At 44.5% G+C, this 20,971-nt stretch overlaps 1 protein-coding gene across 2 annotated transcripts in view; it reads left to right on the plus strand.

Moving 5' to 3' along the window:
- The window catches only part of HIPK3 (homeodomain interacting protein kinase 3), a 185,513-nt gene that overhangs the window by 108,254 nt on the left and 56,288 nt on the right, over nucleotides 1-20,971 (plus strand). For both annotated transcript variants that reach the window (XM_068260243.1, XM_068260244.1), the window contains exons 3-4: nucleotides 5,667-5,790; nucleotides 17,605-17,724. In XM_068260243.1, coding sequence (XP_068116344.1) covers nucleotides 5,667-5,790; nucleotides 17,605-17,724 — 244 coding nt within the window. The remainder of the gene's footprint in view (nucleotides 1-5,666; nucleotides 5,791-17,604; nucleotides 17,725-20,971) is intronic.

Consider the following 20,971-nt stretch of genomic DNA (forward strand, 5'->3'; position numbering starts at 1 on the left):
GGTACTTTCAGAATTTCAACTGTGTTTGGGTTTATTAGGAAGGCCATATGTTTTTTTGAGTTCCTATCTTATCAGAGACAGAGCAGAGCGTTATCAGAATAAACCACATCTCTAGTCTGTTTTTGATCAGCCTTCACGTGTTGTAAACAACATTTTTATCAGCTACCACCTTGTGCCAGTTGCCAGGCTTCGCATGTCTAGCATGCTGTCTAGGATTGTTCACAGGCTTCTCCTACTGTGTTATTTTTTCATAGTCTGGGCTGGGCGTTCATATTGTGTCAGTTGTTCTCACAGTTGGTGCCTGGGCGTGTCTGCGCACTGCAGGCTCTTGTTGTATGGGTGACACCCCCCACCGCTATCACCATTTCATCAGGTGGTGAGGCTATTTCTTCACTCACAACTGTCACGTACAGCTGTCTGCAGCCAATCACCTGTGCAGCTGCTCAGCTGTTTCATCGCTCTAATGTGCGCTCTGCTCCCCCAGGGAACAGGCCATTAGCTAGCTTCACTTATCAGGGATTTGTCTGGGGGTCACAAGTGCAGTTTTTGTAACAGTTTTGCATCGCTTTATGTGAATAATGGACAAAAAGAATGGGCCCTTAGATCTGTGTCTAAAAGGAGAGCTGAAACCTGTTTAGCTATCTGGTAGTGCTTTTCTCACTTTATGAAAGAGATCATTCACCCTTTCTGGACGGAGTAATCCAGTTAATGGGCTGGCTCTTATTTAAAGGGACTTTGTACCCCAAATTACTACTAATGCCAGATTTTGCTCAGGGCATTATAGAAGCTTTATAGAAGCAATTTTAATCAATATTATACCAGTGGAATATCAATCATGTACAGTTTTTAAAACTGACAGCTCTCTTTCATTAATCAATATCCCTGAACTGCATTGTTGCTTTTCAGACGCATTAGAACAATGGAAAGACATTAAAGCTAGATTAAGATGTGTGCAGGATTGGTCGCCCGGAAACAACTGTTCATGATTGTTTTGAGCGACAGTGTCCCAATGGTTCCTATACCCAGAAGCTACGACTACTTTCTAGCAGGGCTGTGGAGTCGGTACTAAAATCAGCCAACTCCAACTCTTGAGTCCTCAGTTTATGAAACCTCCTCTAGGCTCTGACTCCTTGCTTTGACTCCACAGCACTTGCAGGGCTATGGAGTGTATATAAAAATCATCAGACTCCTCAGTTTATGAAACCTCTGACTCCAGGTACCCAAAAATTGCTTTGACTCAGACTCCTCAACACAGACTCTGCAGCCCTGCGTTTAAGGGCTTCAGAGGGAGCGCTGTAAAAACAGCATCGGAGAAAGACCGTAATAGGCATTACGGCTATAGCGGCTCTCAGTGAGTAATTTGGGCAGAGCACAATTTACTATAAAAACATTGTAATTCGGGTGCCAGCAATAGCTAGAAGCCGAATTACATCTTTCCCCCACTATCCACGGCGTCATGGTGGGGGAATAGTGAGTAATTAGCACCGCCGGGACTTTAGCAGGAGCAGGGCGAGACGGTTTTCGGCTTTACCCTGCGCCCAAATCTCCTGGTGGCTTAATCAGATGTATGCCTTCAGGGGCAGTATTAATGTACCATATTTAAATATTGATCGGACAGGATGGAAAATCTAGTTGGTGTGGGATCGGAAGTAGATCGATGGCCCTTAGCGGTTTACTGCATCCATCGGTACAACACTGTAGTCGTTCAGTTTCCAGCAGATTCCTCACTGGAAGCTACAAACTATGTACTGTGTGTGGTCAAAATCCATTCCTTTCATCCCTTCGGGCCCAGACTTGTCTTTATCTCTATAGCAAAGGGGGGGCCCTCTCCCTTATAGATCTCACGTTGGTACGTTGTTTTTGACCCTGATAGCCACACTGGCTGGTGGCTTTTCAATAAATGCTATTTAATGTGTATTGGAGGTACCTTTATACGTTCCACTATATCTGACAGTTATCCTCTTGTGTCTTTTTCATTTTTGTTTCAAGCTAAGAAGGACGTTCTCTATATGTTATACTGTTAATATGTGTTAACGTTCTCATTGTATGTACATTGTTCATATTTTCTATTTTTCTGAAAAACAAAATAAAAGAATCTTTAAAAAAAAAAATCCATTCCTTTCTAAAAGGAATCAATCATTTTGGATTATTAGGTGGGAAAAAATATATCGATCTCCAGCTTAACTCTGCTACAAAACTTATTTGTGGTATTTGTTCTACAGACTCTCTGTACGGAAGATTGAATACTGCAGTAGTAGTTGGAGTTGTATTGTTGCGTCATATGTATGTCTAAAAAAAGCATAAAAAAATGATTCAGCTTTTACCCAGCGACCTTATTATATATCAGCTGAACAAGAGCGCTTTAGTGTTCGGATCACCTCTATGGCCCCAGCAAGTAAGCCGATAGCCGGAACAGGTGACTTTAACGTTACCTTGTTGGGAATCTTGATGGAGGAAGAAACATGCCTTTGTTTTATTAATGATATAGTTACATTACACAAACAACGCTGCTTGCTATGGTTACAGGATTAGTCTGTACACACCTTGGTGCACTTGGACAGAATGGGTTGGCTTCGTAGACAGGTTCCTGCCTTTAGATTTCTTCCTGAACATCTCACCGTGTCTCTGCTTGTGAGCTGCGCCCTGATTGGCTGGCCTGGAATTCCTGCCACTCAGGTTCTCCGTGAAGCAACGTCCCAGAACTCCTATTGTGTAGACTGTAAATGACTTGTGGATTTTTGCATTGTGTGCTAGCGTGCCTGTTTCCACGCAAGGCGTAGCTTGTAAAGAAGTGGAAGTTGGCTCTTGAGTGTTTTCATACTTTAAAGACTTGTTGCTGGAAAATCCACACTGAAGGCTTGTTTCAGCAGTGCTTTCATTCTTGTTGTATCTTGTCTGTTCAGAATTGTTATTGTGCAATTGTGTGAACTATTGTTTGCTTATAAAGCCAGGCACAGATATTAGATAATCGTTGGTTATGCAAGGCAGAATCCGACAATTATCTAATACCTGCCCGGTGATGCCTTTACATACTTGCTGGCTGGCTTGGCTGAGTAACATAGTTCTTATTATGAAGTGAGGAAGGGCAAGAGGAGCAGTAGACCGCCCTCTGCTGGGGAATACAGCAGCAGTCAGCTAGACCATTACAGGGTTTAATGTAGCACTCTTCATAACTCCCAGGAGTTGCATCCGTTTGTCAGAGTGGGCAGAGCTGAGCACAGATATATGTGTGGTACATCACATGGCTGTCATGTGGCCATCACTGGATTAATTGGCTTGAAGACAGTTACACATGTACTCCTCTAACTTTCAGCTTGCACCTCCCAATTTTTTTCACTTACTGACTTATTGACACCTTTACTTGATGGACCAAGTGGATAGAAATGAACGTAAAATGTATGTTCTATTTGTCAGTGCTTTCTGCTTCAGACACTAATATTTAGGTGCTGGCGTATTGGGTAAATACCTATGGAGACAACAGTAAACAGAAAGCTACTGCAATGAGTCCTGTAACAGGTCCTGAGAGTGCCCCTTTATTATTCTCCCCCCCTATCTTCAAAATGGCCCGTTGGCGGCCTCAAAACATCACCGTGCACACACCGCTCTCCCCTGCCTGCTGGGAAGGACTTGCCTCTGGTGATGTCTCTTTTATAAAAAACAGGCTTAAAGCTGTGGTTCACTCTTCAGGATTTTTCTACCCTGCGCCTCAACCACCTCCTCCAAGTCTCACCCGAACCCTCCATCTGCCCTGCGCCTCACCCATCCCATCCATCCATCTTCCCCAACCATACCCACCCTTTCCATCTGCCCCAAGTCTCACCCACTCCATCCATCTGCCCCGAGCCTCACCAACCCCATCCATCTGCCCCGAGCCTCACCAACCCAATCCATCTGCCCCGAGCCTCACCAACCCAATCCATCTGCCCCGAGCCTCACCAACCCAATCCATCTGCCCTGAGACTTACCCACCCCCTCAACCTGACTCAAGCCTCATCATCCCATCCATCTTACCTGACCCTATCCATCTGCCCCCAGTCTCACCCACCCTATCTATCTGCTCTGAGCCTCACCCACCTCCTCCATCTTCCTCACACCTCACCCACCTCCTCCATCTGCCTCACACCTCACCCACCCCATCCATCTGCCCCGAGCCTCGATCACTCTCCCACCCAATCCATCTGCCCCGATCCTCGATCACACTCTCACCCAATCCATCTGCCCCGAGCATCACCCACCCTCCCACCCGATCCATCTGCCCCGAGCCTCACCCACCCTCCCACCCGATCCATCTGCCCCGAGCCTTACCCACCCTCCCACCCAGTCCATCTGCCCCGAGCCTTACCCACCCTCCCACCCAGTCCATCTGCCCCGAGCCTTACCCACCCTCCCACCCAGTCCATCTGCCCCGAGCCTTACCCACCCTCCCACCCAGTCCATCTGCCCCAAGACTTAGCCACCATCCCACCCAATCAATCTGCCCCAAGTCTCACCCACCCTCCCACCCAAGCCATCTGCCCCGAGCCTCATCCACCCTCCCTCCAAATCCATCTACCCCGAGCCTCATCCACCCTCCCTCCAAATCCATCTACCCCGAGCCTCATCCACCCTCCCTCCCAATCCATCTACCCTGAACCTCGCCAAACTCCTCTATCTGCCCCCTCATGTGGAGCAAAGGGAGATGGAGGGGAGGGTCAGCTCTGTTTTCTCAATGAAAGACTGACTAATGCTCCTCCAAGCTCCTCCTTGATCACCTCACATGGGTGATAATAGGTTGGGGGAGGAATTTGGACAAAGCACAGACTGCTGTTCAGTTCAGCCATTTAGTATCTGCATAGGAAAGTCAGTATTGCATACCCAGTCAGCCAGGTAATAAAAAGTTATTCAAAAAAAGGTTTATCTGCAATAACTTTGTACTTTACAAATAGATATATTCCTTATAATACGCATAAAAAGACTAACCTGAACTAGACCTTTAAACTATTTGTTGAACTGTAGCTGGAAAAGAACAGAAATGAAACCAAGAGCCCAATATGGTTCAGAATGTTGAACAATAGGGAATAGGTTATACATAAACTAAATGTACTCACAAATATGGGTTACAACAAAGGTAACCACTGAACAGGCAGGTGGGGAGGATTATGACCTGACCCCACTCGGGTATTAAAAAGTCGCTCTCTGTAGAAAGAAGAAGAATGAGGATACACCCTTCCACCCAGGGTGGACTAGATCTGCGGTAAAACCGGAGTAACAGAGGTGCCAACAAGGATAAAATAATTAAAATCCGCTTAAAAGGAGGGGAGGTAGGTGGACTCGCCTCCCTCAGGTACAAAATGACCGGACAGTAAGCCGTTAAAAGTAACATTTATTGGGAAATCTCCAGGTAGGCAACGTGTTTCACGGGCCAATACCTCGCTTCATCAGGCATTCAATTTGGAGAAACACAGCAATGGTCACTCAATGAGTCAAGCGCCTCTGTACTGTAGTTCAGATACTCTGCTTGTTTTTAATGCCCGTTTTCAAATACAGTTTAAATATGGATGTCGGAAATAATCATTGAATGTGTATACTGGGTGTCTCCTCGTTTACCTATTATAAAATAATGATAATAATAATACAAGCCTTGTTTTATGAGCTGTAACTAACTAAGCGTGTGTTTTGCTTTGCAGAGCTCCAGAGATCATTTTGGGGTTGCCGTTTTGTGAAGCCATAGACATGTGGTCGCTGGGCTGTGTGATTGCTGAGCTGTTCCTAGGATGGCCTCTCTACCCAGGAGCACTGGAGTATGACCAGGTATGCCAGCTCTGTGTATTCACTGATGGTCATGTCCTCTGAATCACTGCAGAGTGTGCCTGAAGGTTATCACCAGAGCCAATGGAAGCAAACAGCCCTCCATAACAGCCTTACCTTTCTAAAAGCTATAAAAACCTAAAGAAGTTAATCTCTAATCACCATTTCCAGTAGCGTGGGTTTGTTATAGTGTACAAACCGTGCCACAGGCTCTTCTGCCTCTGCGCTGTGCGTGTATGTACGGTATGTGAGCTAGCAGTCAATAAAGGGGCACTATGCCGAAAAATTTTAAAATTTTAAATATGAGCAAATATAGACAAATAAGAAGTACGTTTTTTTCCAGAGTAAAATGAGCCATACATTACTTTTCTCCTATGTTGCTGTCACAGTAGGTAGTAGAAATCTGACAGAAGTGACAGTGTTTGGACTAGTCCATCTCTTCATAGGGGATTCCCTGGGATTTATTTATTTTCAAAAGCACTTAGTGAATGGCAGTTGCTCTGTCCAACTTCCAAAATAGTGTGCAGCGAGCAGGGAGGCTGGCCAGCATCATTGTATAAATCTTTTTCAGGGAATGTCTATATAAAGAATAAGGGCCATGCTGAGAATCCCCTATGGAGAGATGGACTAGCCCACAACCTGTCGGTAATGTCAGATTTCTACTACCTACTGTAAGTGACAGCAACATAGGAGAAAAGTAACGTATTGCTCATTTTACTCTGGAAAAAACGTACTTCTTATTTGTATATATTTTCACAACTGAAGTGAGAGGGATATGGTGGCTGCCATATTTATTTCCTGCTGATCTTTTATGCACTAGTAGCGTCTGAATTGCACATCTGAAACTTGAGTCGGAGTTGCAGAGCAATTTTTGGGTACCTGGAATCGGTGGTTTCGTAAACAGGAGTCTGAGTTGAATAATTTTTGTACTCGCTCCATAACCCTTCCAAGGCTGTGGAGTGGGAGACTGGGAGCGGAGGCTTCTGGGTAGCTGGAGTCAGTGGTTTCATAAACTGAGGAGTCTGAGTTGGAGTCGGCTGATTTTTCTACCAACTCCACAGCCCTGCCTGAAACAAGCATGTGGCAAACACAGTCAAACTTGGGTCAAATATCTGACCTGCATGCTTGTTCAAGGTCTATGGCTAAAAGTATCAGTATAAAAGGCAGAGACTCAGTTGGACAGCCAGGCACTTGTCCTTCAAAGGCTATCACTGGCAAACATGTAAAGCAGGCCATACACATCTCATTTGCCCTGCAGAATTGATCACTCTGATCAAATCTGCCTGGAAATCTTTTTAACAAACATGCCAAATTGTATTTTTTATTGATTTATGGCTAAAATTGATGGAAATGGAGCCAAAGAGATCAGCAGGATAGCCAGGTAACTGAAATCATTTAGAATGAAATAAATATGGCAGCCTCCATATCCCTCTGTTCAGGTGAACTGCAAGCTTGTTATGAAGAAGCCCATGTAGCTCTAGGAATGTAGAAATGCAATCAGCACTTGTTGTAGCAGATCAGTCACTGATGTTCCAGCAAATCCCTTTTCTTGTCTTTCTATTGAAACACTTTCATTACTTTTCCTGTAAAAGCCCTGAGCTGCTGTGTGTCTCTGGTGAAGCCCATCTCGCTGCTGCTCATTCATTAATCTCGGTGTAATTATGCAGAGTGTATTACTTGTGCACCAGGTCCAAGGCCCCAGCACTGCTGTTTGTGAACTGCTTTGCATGACGCTGTCATAAACAACCTGTAAATAGGATCAGCAGGGGAGGACGTGTCTCCTCCAGAGAGCTGGCAATCTTTATGTGCTAAATAAAGCAGCAGGCGGATGGTTATTTGTGTATGGATAATATAATATAATAAGCAAAGAGGGACTGTGATGGGAATAGATAAGCGTACTAGAAAGAGAAAAGGGCTGTATGACAGACATAGAGGGGGATCGTGCTCTGTAGTTAAAGTGGTATTGTAGTCTGCTATGCAGAGGTACTTTAACTCAAATGTATTATTTGATTGGAATTATTCTTTAATTTTGTGTCAGATATCTTCTTCTTTTTTTTCCTTAGAGGGTTATTGAAGCCCGAAGTACAAAAACAGTTTAACTCAACTGGGGCTTCTTGCAGCCCCCCGGAGTCATCCTGTGCCTGCGCCGTCCTTCCGAATGCCTCCAGCGAGCAGCTGCAACCCCCACAAATCTGGCCAATCGCGGCTAGTCGGAGGCTACTGCGCATGCAGGCCTCCGAGCCGCACGCACCCTGATCATGCTCCCATTACTGGAAGCGCTCTGCACATGTGCTGTTCCTATACTGCGCATGCATAGAATGTTGCCGGCAGCTGGAGCTTGATCATGGTGCGCGTAACCAGCCAGCATTGCGGGGGTTGATGCTGCTTGCTGGAGGGATGCCAAAAGACAGTGAAGGCACAGGATGACCCCGGGGATGCAAGAAGCCCTGGTTAAGTTAACCTGTTTTGTTTTTTTTTAACGTAAGATTTCATTTAAAGGAAACCTAAACCAAAGTAAAAAAAAAGTGTTTCATTTACCTGGGGCTTCTAGCAGCCACCCTGTGCCCACCCCGTCCTGGAACGATTCTCCGTTCCCCGCAGCGGCTAACTTTTGTATTCTCCCAACTGGCCAGTCGATGACCACTGTGCCTGCACAGCCCTGGCTACGCACGTTCTTGTTCACACTTCCATCGCCAGGAGCGTCCTGCACATGCGCAAATATCGTACTGCACATGTGCAGGATGCTCCCGGCTGCGGTAGAGTGAATGAGAACGCATGTGGCCAGGGCCGCAGAGGCACAGTGGCCATTGACTGGCCAGCGGCCATTGACTGGCCAGCCGGTGGAAAACGAAACTTCGGAGGATCGGTGAATGACGGCGCGGGCACAGAGTTGCTGCAAGGTGCTGGTAGAAGCCCCAAGTTTTTTGTTTTGTTTTTTTTTTCCTTTGGTTTAGGTTCACTTTACACCTGGTACACTCCTTCAATTTTGATTGGCCAATTTTACCACCTCCATGTAGTATGAGGGCCAACAGGTTTGAATGCTATCAGCAGATTGTTTAGGTAAACTCTCATACCACATGGAGGTGGTAAAATTGGTCAGTGATTAGCCAATGAAAATTGAGTGTGTATAGTAGGCTTTAAAGCGGACCTAAACTTCCTTCCTCCTTCCTCTCTGCTCTAAAATATAAGCAACAACATTGTAACCTTTAACCTCTTGCCGACCGAGTCACGCCAATGGGCGTGGCCACGGCGGCAGCCCCAGGACCGCCTAACTCCAATTCGCGTAAAGTCCTGGGGCTCTGTTTTGCAGGAGATCGCGCGCAGGCTGCGCGCGCATCTTCTGCTTGGGAGGCGGAGCTCCGCCCTGCCTTCAGTCTCCGAGCGGCTATTGCCGCTCGGGAGACTGTTAGACGGCGTGATCGCCGTCTATTTAGCCTGTGCAGCGCTGCGATCGGCAGCAGCACTGCACTGGGGACAGCCGTGTGGCACGGCTGTCCCCCTGGGGGACAAGAGAGCGATCGGCTCTCATAGGGTGAAGCCTATGAGAGCTGATCGCCATGATTGGCTGGGGGGAGGGAAGGAAGGGGTTTAAAGGAACAGCGTTTTAGAAAAAAACCCACAAACATAAATATTGATAAAAAATAAACATGGGGGAGAGATCAGACCCCACCAACAGAGAGCTCTGTTGGTGGGGAGAAAAGGGGGGGGGGGGATCACTTGTGTGCTATGTTGTGCGGCCCTGCAGCTTGGCCTTAAAGCTTCAGTGGCCTTTTTGACTAAAAATGGCCTGGTCACTAGGGGGGTTTAGCCCTGCAGTCCTCAAGAGGTTAAAGGAAAACATTTCTTTGTTACAGCTGATACAAATCTTGCAATAAATCTGCAGCGTGTCTACTTCCTGCTTTCATGGAAGCAGACATAGGGTTAACATCCTGTGTTTACAAATTAGCTGCTCTGCTGAGGCAGCCAACTGACACAGCTGAGAGATCAAATTACAGTTGTGATTAGTCACAGATGAGGGGGGATTAGACAGGCTAAACTCTCTAAATACATACAGGGTGCATTTCTTTGTTTTCCTCCTGTCCTGTACAAGAGTTCAGGTTCGCTCGTCTTTTTCAGGCCTCCTTAGGATGATGCCTAGAATGAGCTGTGCAGTGCTGTAGCTAGTCATTTGTCATGATGCTTTTTGAGGTTTCTATGGCCTTCCGCTGGAGAGCAATCATGGAAGTGCAGCTGCAGGCATGTGCGCAGCTTTGAGCAAAGAAATCCCACAAGTGGATGGCATCTCAATATAAAAAGCAGAATAAGAGGATGCTGGCATTGGAAGAGTGCCTTGAGTAGAGAGCTACTAATGCAAAATATGTACTGGCCATAAACTGCGCAATGTTCACCTGATCCAGCTGGTGATCTACTTATCCCTGATCAGAAGTGTGTTAGGAAGTACTGTATCATTTATTTACCTCTTTGCACCACTCAGATTTCAGCACAAGTCTGTTTATAATTGATTGAAAGGCCTCCAGTGCTATCTTTGTGCCAACTGGTGCGGTGGAAAGCTTTGCAGCCATTGATTTCTTGGTGTTCCCACTTATAACTTAAAAGGAACCCAAGGTGTGAGACCTATGGAAGCTGCAGTACTTATTTCCTTTTAAACAATACCAGTTGCCTGGCATTGCTGCCGATCTTTCTGGTCAGTGGGGTCTAAATCACACATCTGAAACAAGAATGCAGCTAATCTTGTCAGATGTGTCATAGACATTTGATCTGCATGCTTGTTCAGGGTTTTTAGTAAAATAAAAAAAAATAAAAAAACACACTTATGCTGGACATACACGGTGAGTTTTTCCTTATCAGTCGAGCCGCTGATTTCCGACGTGTCCAATCACCGCGGCGGATCGATTCCGCGCTTGATCACCGCAGGCGGACAATGCAAAAAAACCGAACAGCTGATAAGAAGTGCTCGCGGGGACGAGCGGGAATCGATCCGGGGGGACGCGCCGGCATCGAGCCGCTGGCTCTATTCCGGCGCATTATCTTACCATGTATTCCTAACATTAGGCCTTGTTCACATGGCGTTCCGTTTGTTTCTGTTTTTTGAGGCGTTCATTTTTGTGCTTATCGGTTTTTTAAGCGTTTGCAGAGCGGTTTTGTAATTCACTCCCTGACGCAAGTCAGTGAAGTGAACTCTTTGACCCAGAAAAGAATAAATACAATGAATTTATTTTTAAAAACGCGAAACGCAATCGCTACACATAACGATTTTGTGAGCGTTTTGCATTTCTCCTATACTTTCCATTGAGGCGGAATCGCCTCAAAAATGGTACACACACCGCTTTGCTACCTGCACAGCGCACGACCCACGCTGATATGAACCTTCTCATAGACATTCATTGTCCACGCGGTTGGGGGCGTTTTTAAAAAACGCTCGCTGGCGAAAAAAAAGCAAAAAACGCCTGCAGTGTGAGCAAGCCCTTACCTGGGGTTTCTATAGGCCCCCTGTAGCTGTCAAAAGTCAGGGGTCGTCTTATACGCCGGGTGTCATTGATGCCGGGTGATACGCCCTCGCCTGTTATCGACTCTCAGATCTCGCTGCTGGGGACTGTAGTGAAGTGGCGAAGGCGCACATGTGCGAGATCTGAGAGACAGAGAAGGAGGTAAATAGGATACATGGGCGGGCCAGAAGGGTGAAAGAGGCATGTTTTATGGGCATAGCGCGATCTATTCTACCATACTGCTCTGATAAACAGGTAGACAAGGAGAGTTGACCAATCCAACCAGTCAGTCGCCTATATACTGGGTACCACATACAGTACAGCACCTGTATCTGTTCATACATAGCACCAGTATATGATTTATTTATTTTTTTAGAATTTTTTATTTGGTGTGCTTTGGAAGAGATGTAGTCTTATACGGTAGTCTTAAACTCTATATTTTAACTAGAAAAGTTTGGGGGTCGTCTTATACGCCCAGTCATCTTATACGCCGGAATTTACGGTTTTCCTCTAACAAGATGAATAGTGTGCACTCCTGCTCGCGTCTCCGTGAGCCTACTGCGCAGGAGCAGTACGAGGTTTTCTCGTACTTCGCCTGCGCAGTAAGCTCCCGGAGACGCGAGCACATGCACGGCCGAGCAGCCGTAGTCTTGCAAAGGAAGATCGTAGTAGGACGGCACAGGACAGCTTCAAGGGGCCGATAGAAGCCCCAGGTAAGTGTTGGATTTTGTTTCTTTTTACTATCCACAGAATCCCTTTAAAGAGAGCACGTGGGGATATAAAAAAAAAAAAACTAGGCTACTTGATCCGTGGAGCTGTGCGAATCAGTCGCCATCCCCGCCACTCTCTTGGCCAGATATTCTTTATTTTCGCTTTTGTAACCTTTGGTGTCACGACTCTAGAAAGAGAGAGAGAGATTCTCTCTCCGCTTGCAGGGAGGCGGGGGAGCGGCAGGGGGCATGGCCAGGGAGAGACAGCTGCCCAATGGCAGCTGTGGAAAGCCTGCAGGAACGCCCCTTGTGGGCATTTTGAGCAGGGAATCCCTCTCCTCCCATTACCCCCTGGGATAGCAAAAAACGCTATATAAATGTCAGCATTAATGTAGCACATGGATTGCTTCTCCATAATGGAATGTTTTATCCGGGCGCCATAGACACATGTACTTTAAAAAGCTACCCCAGTGGGACATGTCCTGTTCTGTATCCCTTTCAGTGCCCGTCTGACTGCTGAATGCAAAGTGAATGTACAGAGGCAGCTTTAGATACGCTGTCTTTAGCTTGAATCCATAAGCCCTGTGTAGAAGCCGTGTCTGCGCTATCAGGCCGTGACTCTGAATGTAGGCTAACAGATGGTGCCTCCTAATGTTACACAGGAAGGTATTATTAGCAGGACTCAAAGGCAAGGTTAAGGTTTGGGTGAATTATTTACTAGGATAAATACTTCAATCTGCTTAGTTAATTTCTATAAAATAAGCAGAAGGCAGATGTCTGCTCCAAATGTACAAGGCCCCATCATGTATATTTATATCTGTAGAACACAGAGAGAGATGTGAGGTGCATGAAAGGACTCTGGTGTAAAGGAAAAGCAGGTTATTGCTGTAAGCCGTGTTGTAATATAAATACAACTAATTAACACATCAGCTTTTTATCTTTGCTTACAGTAAATGAGTAATTAATTTTCACTGGAGAGTATGACAGTCTGAGAAATGATCTGGATCATGTGTGAGCTTCCCTGTGGGCAGAAGTGCTGCAGTTCATGAACTTTCTCTGAGGGTATAAATTGCCCATGTAGCATTTAGCACTAGCCATGACAGCAAGGAGAAGGAACCTGCATTTATAGGTGAGGCTGGTGTTATCTCTACATAGCCTTGTGCTAAATCATGCAGAATGCCAGCAAGGCTTAAAGAGAAACTCCAACCTAGAATTGAACTTTATCCCAATCAGTAGCTGATACCCACTTTTACATGAGAAATATAATGATTTTCACAAACAGACCATCAGGGGGCGCTGTATGACTGATTTTGTGCTGAAACCCCTCCCACAAGAAGCTCTGAGTACCGCGGTACTCAGGGCAAACTGCCACAATGTAACAATGTCCACAGACAGGAAATGGCTGTTTACAGCTGTCTCTAACAGCCAAAACAGCTAGGAGCAGCTACATAACCTGCCCACAGTAAAAATGTCACCATGTAATAAATGTCAGAATGTAAATCGGAGAGAGGAAAGATTTTACAATGAGCAAACACTGACTAAATCTTTTATACATAATTATGGTAAAAAATGAAGCACTTTTTTTACTACATCATTTTCACTGGAGTTCCTCTTTAAACTGTAACATCGCTTTTTCTTAAAAAGAATCTGTACTCTTAAGATTCTTACAATAAAAAGCATACCATTCTATTCATTATGTTCTCCTGGACGCCTCTGCGCTGTTTCTGCCACTCCCTGCTGCAATCCTGGCTTGTAATTGCCAGTTTTAGGCAGTGTTTACAAACAAAAGACATGGCTGCTAACCAGCATGTGATAGGCTGAGAGAAGCTTAGTCTGTGACTCCTACAGAGCCTGGAGGTGGTGTGGAGAGGGTGTGTATAACTTCCCCCTATCACAGTAGAGCAGCATATTCCTGCCTGAGCCGACAAAGCTGACAATGGAAAGAAGATTAGATTATATAACAGAGATAATACAGCCACTGTGCAACTAGGAAAGGCTGCAGTAAGAGAGACCACATAAGAACAGTTATAGGTACTTATAGGATAGAAGAAATGAGGCTGAACATTTTGTTACAGAGTCTCTTACTTAGATCATATTTATACATTGCAGGATATTGCATTATAGTACAGACTCGCCAGTGACAGCCCTGGCTGTGCACAGAATATATTGAAAGGAGAAACTGAAGAATACACCTTTACTAATTTCCCTTGTAAGCCCTCAGACAAAATGGCTTGTGCAGTGACAATGCTGGCCCTTCAAAGGGAACCCGAGGTGTGAGACCTATGAAAGCTGCTATATTGATTTAATTTTAAACAATACCAGTTGCCTGAAAGTGCTGCTGATCTTTTGGGTCAGTAGGGTCTAAATCACTCGCCTGAAACAAGCACAAAGGTCTATGGCTTTCCAAAAGCAATTTGATAGGTTGTACCCAGATTACCAGTAGACTGTAGGAGGGACATTTACTAGTGAGCTTTATTTAGAGACTTTGACGACATGAATTGTGCAATGTACTCTGTCAGCAAATACGTCAGTGTCCTATAAAAACATAATAATAAAGTTTGCTTCACCTTCATTGATATTGCTGGCAGCTTTGCCATCACTCGCTCCCAATTTTGGTCGCAGTATGCATGGAGTTTTTTTTGGGACTGAGGCACTATAAATTAGATGGGTGCCTAGGCCTAATGAGCTTGTGCATTGGTACAACTGGGGCCACACTGGCTGGCTGAATAACACATTAAAACAGCCACCACCTCAGTGTTTGACTGTAGAACTCTAGGTGACGGGTAGTTCCAATAATCTGGTTGCCAAGGAGTGTGCAACATGTAGTGCGGAACTGAGTGTTGTGTGTTCTGTAATTTCCTTTTTAAAGTCTGAACTTCCTCCTGCCAAGTGACTAGCTAAGAACTGTTGAAATTCAGAACTGGCTGGCAGCCTCAGAGCTTGCACATTTGTAAAGATATTTTTCCAGGGTAGGTGTCATCCATTTTATGTATTGCAAGACTTATGTTTTTGTCCTTTGTCCTCCTTTTATCCCAAACTCCATTAAAAGTAATTTAGAGATAATTTTCCAATATTAGCAAAGCACTAGTGGACAGGAATGTTTCTAGCATTGAGGGAAACCTGCTGTTCCCATAGCATTGTGGTGAGATCACTGCTGTAATACAGTCACCACAGCCCAAATGTCACATAGCCTAGAATAATTACAAGCATTCCACCTTGTGTAAAAAGCAGAAGTCACAAAGTACATTTCCTCATCATGATGAACTGTATATGGTGGCTTAACTCTCACTTCCTGTATCATGAAAATACAGTTTTGTGGCTTAAAGGGGAACGCCTGAATTTGCTTAGCTGCATTACCCCCTGGCTATATCTCTCATCAAGGATGTTCCTGACCTTTTGGTGCTCAATGCTAAGCACTAGGGATGGTCAATGAGATGCAAATAATTTTACCTCAGCAGAATTTGATTGGTTTATTTTCAAGCTGCATACATTTGAATACAAAATTTGCATAATGCTACATCAACTCAAAATTATTTGCATCTCATTAACCATCCCTACTAAGCACATTGTAGAGGGAGTCAAGTGGCCTCTGATGTGGAATGCTTCATGTTTCTTGCCATTTATTAAAAGATTACAGTATCATAGGTACAATTTAAGAAAACTGATCGATATTGTTGGTGTTAAATAAAGTGAAGGGTTAATTAACCATAAGCAATTAGTGTTACGTTTTTCCAGTGATTTTTTTTTTTTTTACAGTCAAAATCAGTTATAAACTATTCATTTGATTTTTCTTCCAATTGATCCAAGCTTATTTACTGTTGATTTTCTTTTTCAATTGGTCTAAGTTTGCCACTGCAACCGATCCTTTCATGATTGGTCTGTTCCCCACATAACAATCAAATTATCAGTTCACAAGTGATTTGTTTAACATCCTTTATTGATTACTAGTTGAACTAAGCCCGTTTAAAAACGGGCTCTAGGTCTCTTCACGCGGCCCATCCGACCGGCCGGCCCATCCAGCGTCCTGTCCCAACGGCTGTCAGTGCTTGACATGCGCAGTAGCGCAAAGCACTGACATAAGGACACTTGCTTTTTATTGGATAGGATTAGTGGTAAAGCGAACAACGCCCTCGGGCAGCACTCAACTGAGCTAACCCACTGTGTTGAATAGGGGCCGCTGTACACACACTAGGTGATCAGGAGTGGCAGCCGTTATCAGCCTCGTCTGGCTTTCATCTAGTGTGTGTACACGTCAGCCCTGCCAAGGGATTAGAGGCAACTGGGTGTGTATGTTTGCTGATTACTGCAGGCTATTACTCTTCCCGAGCTGTCATGGTTCCTGATCTAGGCAGCATTACTACGCATGCAGAAAGAGGGAGGTTAGTGGGGTCATTTCGAGGTGGGGTGTACTTTCACTGATTTAATTCTGGAGGGGAAAAATGCAGTTTAAAGTGGACCTGAACTTGAACCTCCTCTCTGCCCTAAAAGATACACAACAGCATAATAACCTTTAAACAAAAACATCTTTGTTACAGCTGATATAAATCCTAAAATAAATTTGCACTGTTTCTACTTCCTGATCCATGGAAGCAGACGTATTGTTTACAGCCTGTACTTCAAATGGGCTTATCTGCCATAGGCAGTCATGTGTAAAACACTGGGGAGATCAAATTACAACTAGTGATTAGACACAAATGAGGGAGAATTACACAGGCTAAACTCTTTAAATACATACAGGGTGCATTTCTGATGTTTTCCTTGTGTCAGGTCCACTTTAAGTTTATAGACAGTCTATGCATTCAAAACTGGCTACAAAAAACTCAAATGGAATGCTCATTTTAATATCATTACATTGAAAAATTAGTTGTTTAGCACTAAGACTCGGTTCACACTATGAGTCAAAACAGTTGGTTTTTCGCAACACAATACAATTGATCACATCAACGTTAACTATAGGATCCGTTAATACATGTACGTCTTGTCCATTGTGAACAGTGCATGACCTTTTCGGGCAAAAGTTGGACATTTTATAACAGCAGTGCTGTGTTGACATGTCTGATGCAAAGGAAATGTGTGAACATATTTTTACTTCCCATGGAGAATGACAACATATGCACTGTGACTGTCCACAGCACTGAATTGTATAGTGTGGCCCTGTCTTATGGAAAGAGAAGGGATTGGCAGAAGGATCCTCTGAATGCTTGGGAAGGTTTGGCTGGAGCAGACCTCAAACAATTTGTCAAAAGTTTACTTTCTCCAGGTACCTTAAAGGCTCTTTTGCAGAGCCTACCTACACAATCAACCAGCAGTGTATCTGCCATAGAGCTCCATTAGCTGGACTGCTTGAGGTCACATGATCCGTTTTCAAAATCCTTATTTTACTTTCAGAAGCTTTTTTTTTCATACAAAATGTTACATAAGGGCCCTCTGCTTCGCCAACTATGAGACGGTTTGTGTAGATCTGATCCTGGAGATGGAATCAGTACATACTGCTGGGAGTATTTACATTGGGATGACCTTGTTGTAATGTATAGGTTAGTACAGTTATGTATAGTGTACATATAAAAACATAAAAAATGAAGATTGCATTCAATTAAACTTTTTCTTTTCCTTTTGTGCAGATCCGATACATTTCCCAAACGCAAGGGGTACCGGGAGAGCACCTGTTAAACGTGGGAACAAAAACATCCAGATTTTTCTGCCGCGACCCAGATGCTCAGTATCACGGCTGGAGGATAAAAGTAAGTGGAATTCACATAGCACTTATGCCTGCAGTAAGAAATCAGCCAGCGCCGGTCCGTTTTCTACAGGCTGCTGAAAGCTGCATTTAGAGTGCTGTTATATATTGCACACTATCGCTCTTCACACAGTTTTATTAAATCATGTCGGGAGAAACTTGTCTAACGGTGCTGTAACCCCGTTGTCATTTCCCAGCAGGCATGGAGTTTGTTTGCACTGTGTTTATCTGAGTTCCCTGTAGTTCACTTACACGACCTTACAGCCTACCTGTTACTACATTAAAGGACAACTGTAGTGCGAAGAATATGGAGGCTGGCATATTTATTTCCTTTTAAACAATACCAGTTGCCTGGCAGCCCTGCTGATCTACAGGTATTTGGCTGCAGTAATCTTACTAGATCTGACAATAATGTCAGAAACATTTCATCTTCTGTATGCTTGTTCAGGGTCTATGGCTAAAAGAATTAGAAGCAAAGGATCAGTAGGATAGCCAGATAACTGGTATTGCTTAAAGGAAATAAATATACCCCCCAATAAAGTTGTCCTTTAAAGAGAACCCAAAGTGGGTTTGAAGAATATTATCTGCATACAGAGGCTGGATCTGCCTATACAGCCCAGCCCCTGTTGCTATCCCAAACCCCCCTAAGGTCCCCCTGCACTCTGCAATCCCTCATAAATCATAGCCACGCTGCTGACAAACAGCTTGTCAGAGTTGGCTGTGTTTATCTCTATAGTGTCAGTCTGCTGCTCTCCCCGCCTACTGCAGAACTCCAGTCCCCGCCTGCATCCCTTCCCTCCCTGCTGATTGGAGGGAAGGGACAGGGGCAGGGACCGGAGCTATGCAGGAGGCGGGGGAGCAGCTGAGACTGACACTACAGATGTAAACACAGCCTCACAGCACGGCTGTGATTTATGAGGGATTGCAGAGTGCAGGGGGACCTTAGTGGGGTTTGGGATAGCAACAGAGGCTGGGCTGTATAGACAGATCCAGCCTCTGTACGCAGAGAACATTCTTTAAACACACCTCGAGTTCTCTTTAAGGAGTGTGTAGTGTTTTTAGCATGTTTGTTTTAGTTATTTATTGTGATTGGAGTCATTTTTTATTTTAAATAATAAACGTGAAATATTACAAATACATGTTTTTTTGTGGCAGTCCACCTGCACCTCTCGCTGTAAACAAATCTCTAATATTACAAGAGCAAAGTCCCTAGACCTTGTGTCTCATAACTGAGTTCTGCTGCCACCTTTGGAATAATTTTGTAATTGCTGTACTGCAGTAAAGCATAACCCTTCTCTGCTTAGAAAAAAAGTCCCTGCTTAGAAAGCTAACAAATAAACCTGTCAGTGGATTGCTAAAGAAATGTCACTTTTTTGTAGCTGTCCTTTGTAATATTTCGTATTTTCCTGATCAGTGTTCATTCTATTGAAGGGACTTTTTTGTTGGCCAGAATGGGATTCCCCAATGTCTCAGATGTTATCTGGTCTGAAACTCCAGATTTCCAGATTTTTCTCTGTGGTTTCACATTTACTAATGATGTGAAGCACGGTGAGAGCTGAGTGTCTAGGGAGCATTGGGTGGTTCCTAATGACCCAGAACTCTGCAAATCTATTTAGAGACCAGGACAGCATGCATTAGCTGATCAACCATCTACTGGTCAGTTGTAAAGTCTGAATAGGGTGGCTGAGACTGCACTTCAAAGGCAAGCCTGCCCATTTATAATATTGGCACTGATGATGGGGACAAGTGGAAAGTCACTCTCTGCCTTCCTGTAACACTCCCATAAAAGGGTTGGAGGGTTAACACACTAAACTCCGCAGTCCCTGGTTTCTAGCAGTATGGTCTGTTGTTCATTGCTCATGTCAGCAGTGGCTGTATGAGTCTCAGGTGTCTGTCTAACAGTGTGGATTCTCACATGGCTGCAAGTGCAGTGTGGCTTTGTATCTTCTGGCATCTCAGGTGAGTTTGCCGAAATGAACGTTTAAAGTTTACCTGAGGCGACATGTGACCTGGTGAGATAAACAGGAGTCTGTACAGTGCAAAACAGATGAATAACTGGGCTGTTTTTCTTTTGCTGCCTGAAAAAGTTAATTTTCAGGCATGCAAGTGACAGCTTCTGTCTTGTCGATACCTTGTCGGTTGTATAGTAAATATCACTGATAAGCAAATTACAGCCATAAAGGTAAAACGGCCGTATTTTTCGCTGTTTAAGACGCTCCGGAAAATAAGACGCATCTACAGGGGTTGGACAAAATAATGGAAACCCCTAACATTTTGGCATCATAATCTTTGAACATGTTTTAAGCAATCAAAACTTGACATGTTAATTTTTGTTTTGTTTATTATTTCTGTTGTTTGATAAGTTTAATTAAAGTACCGTAATTGTTTTTTACAGATATATAAACCAAAGTTGGTTATAATTTATAATAAAGCCCGTGTCCCTGCGTCACGCTGTCCCTGTGTAGCTTGGCCCGCGCTTTTTGTTATTGCGCATGTGTGCAGCAGGGACCCAGCCCCACAGAGACAGGAGGACGGGGCCAGGGAGCCGGGCGGGTGCACACGCAGTAGCGGGCGGTGGCGAGAAACAGTCCCTAGAGCCCGTTTTTTTAAACAGGCTTGGGTCTACTAGTAATTTATAAAAATGGCAGTTCTCTCAGACTTTCAAAGAGGCCAAATTGTTGGTGCTCGTATGGCAGGTGTTACTGTAACAGAAACTGCCCGAATGCTTGGGATTTCAAGGTAGTGTCTCAAAAGTAATGACTGCCTTTGAAAGAGAAGGAAAAACGTCCTCGGCAAAGCACAGTTGTGACCGAAAGTCGAAGTTGTCTGAGAGAGACCATCGGACTATAAATCGAATTGTTAGAAAAGCTTACAAGATGAAAATGTGATTTTCTCTGATGAATCATTGTTTACCTTATTTCCGGCCGAGTGTACGTTTGGAGACAGCCAAAAAAAGCATTTCATCCAGACTGCCTTTTCCCAACTGTAAAACATGGCGGGGGTTTTCCCTTCATGGATGAATTAACAGCCAAGACTATTTAGGAATTTTGGGCGACCAAGTTTAATCCTCTGGTTCAAGAACTGTTTCCGGAGGGGGATGCCATCTTTCAAGATGATAATGCCCCAATCCATACAGCTAGAATTGGTAAAGAATGGCACGAGGGACATTCTAATGAAGTTGTGCATCTCATCTGGCCACCATAATCCCCAGACCTCAACATTATTGAGCATTTATGGCCGTTATTAGAGAT

This window comes from Hyperolius riggenbachi, chromosome 11 (assembly GCF_040937935.1).
Source record: "Hyperolius riggenbachi isolate aHypRig1 chromosome 11, aHypRig1.pri, whole genome shotgun sequence".
Taxonomy (NCBI): domain Eukaryota; kingdom Metazoa; phylum Chordata; class Amphibia; order Anura; family Hyperoliidae; genus Hyperolius; species Hyperolius riggenbachi.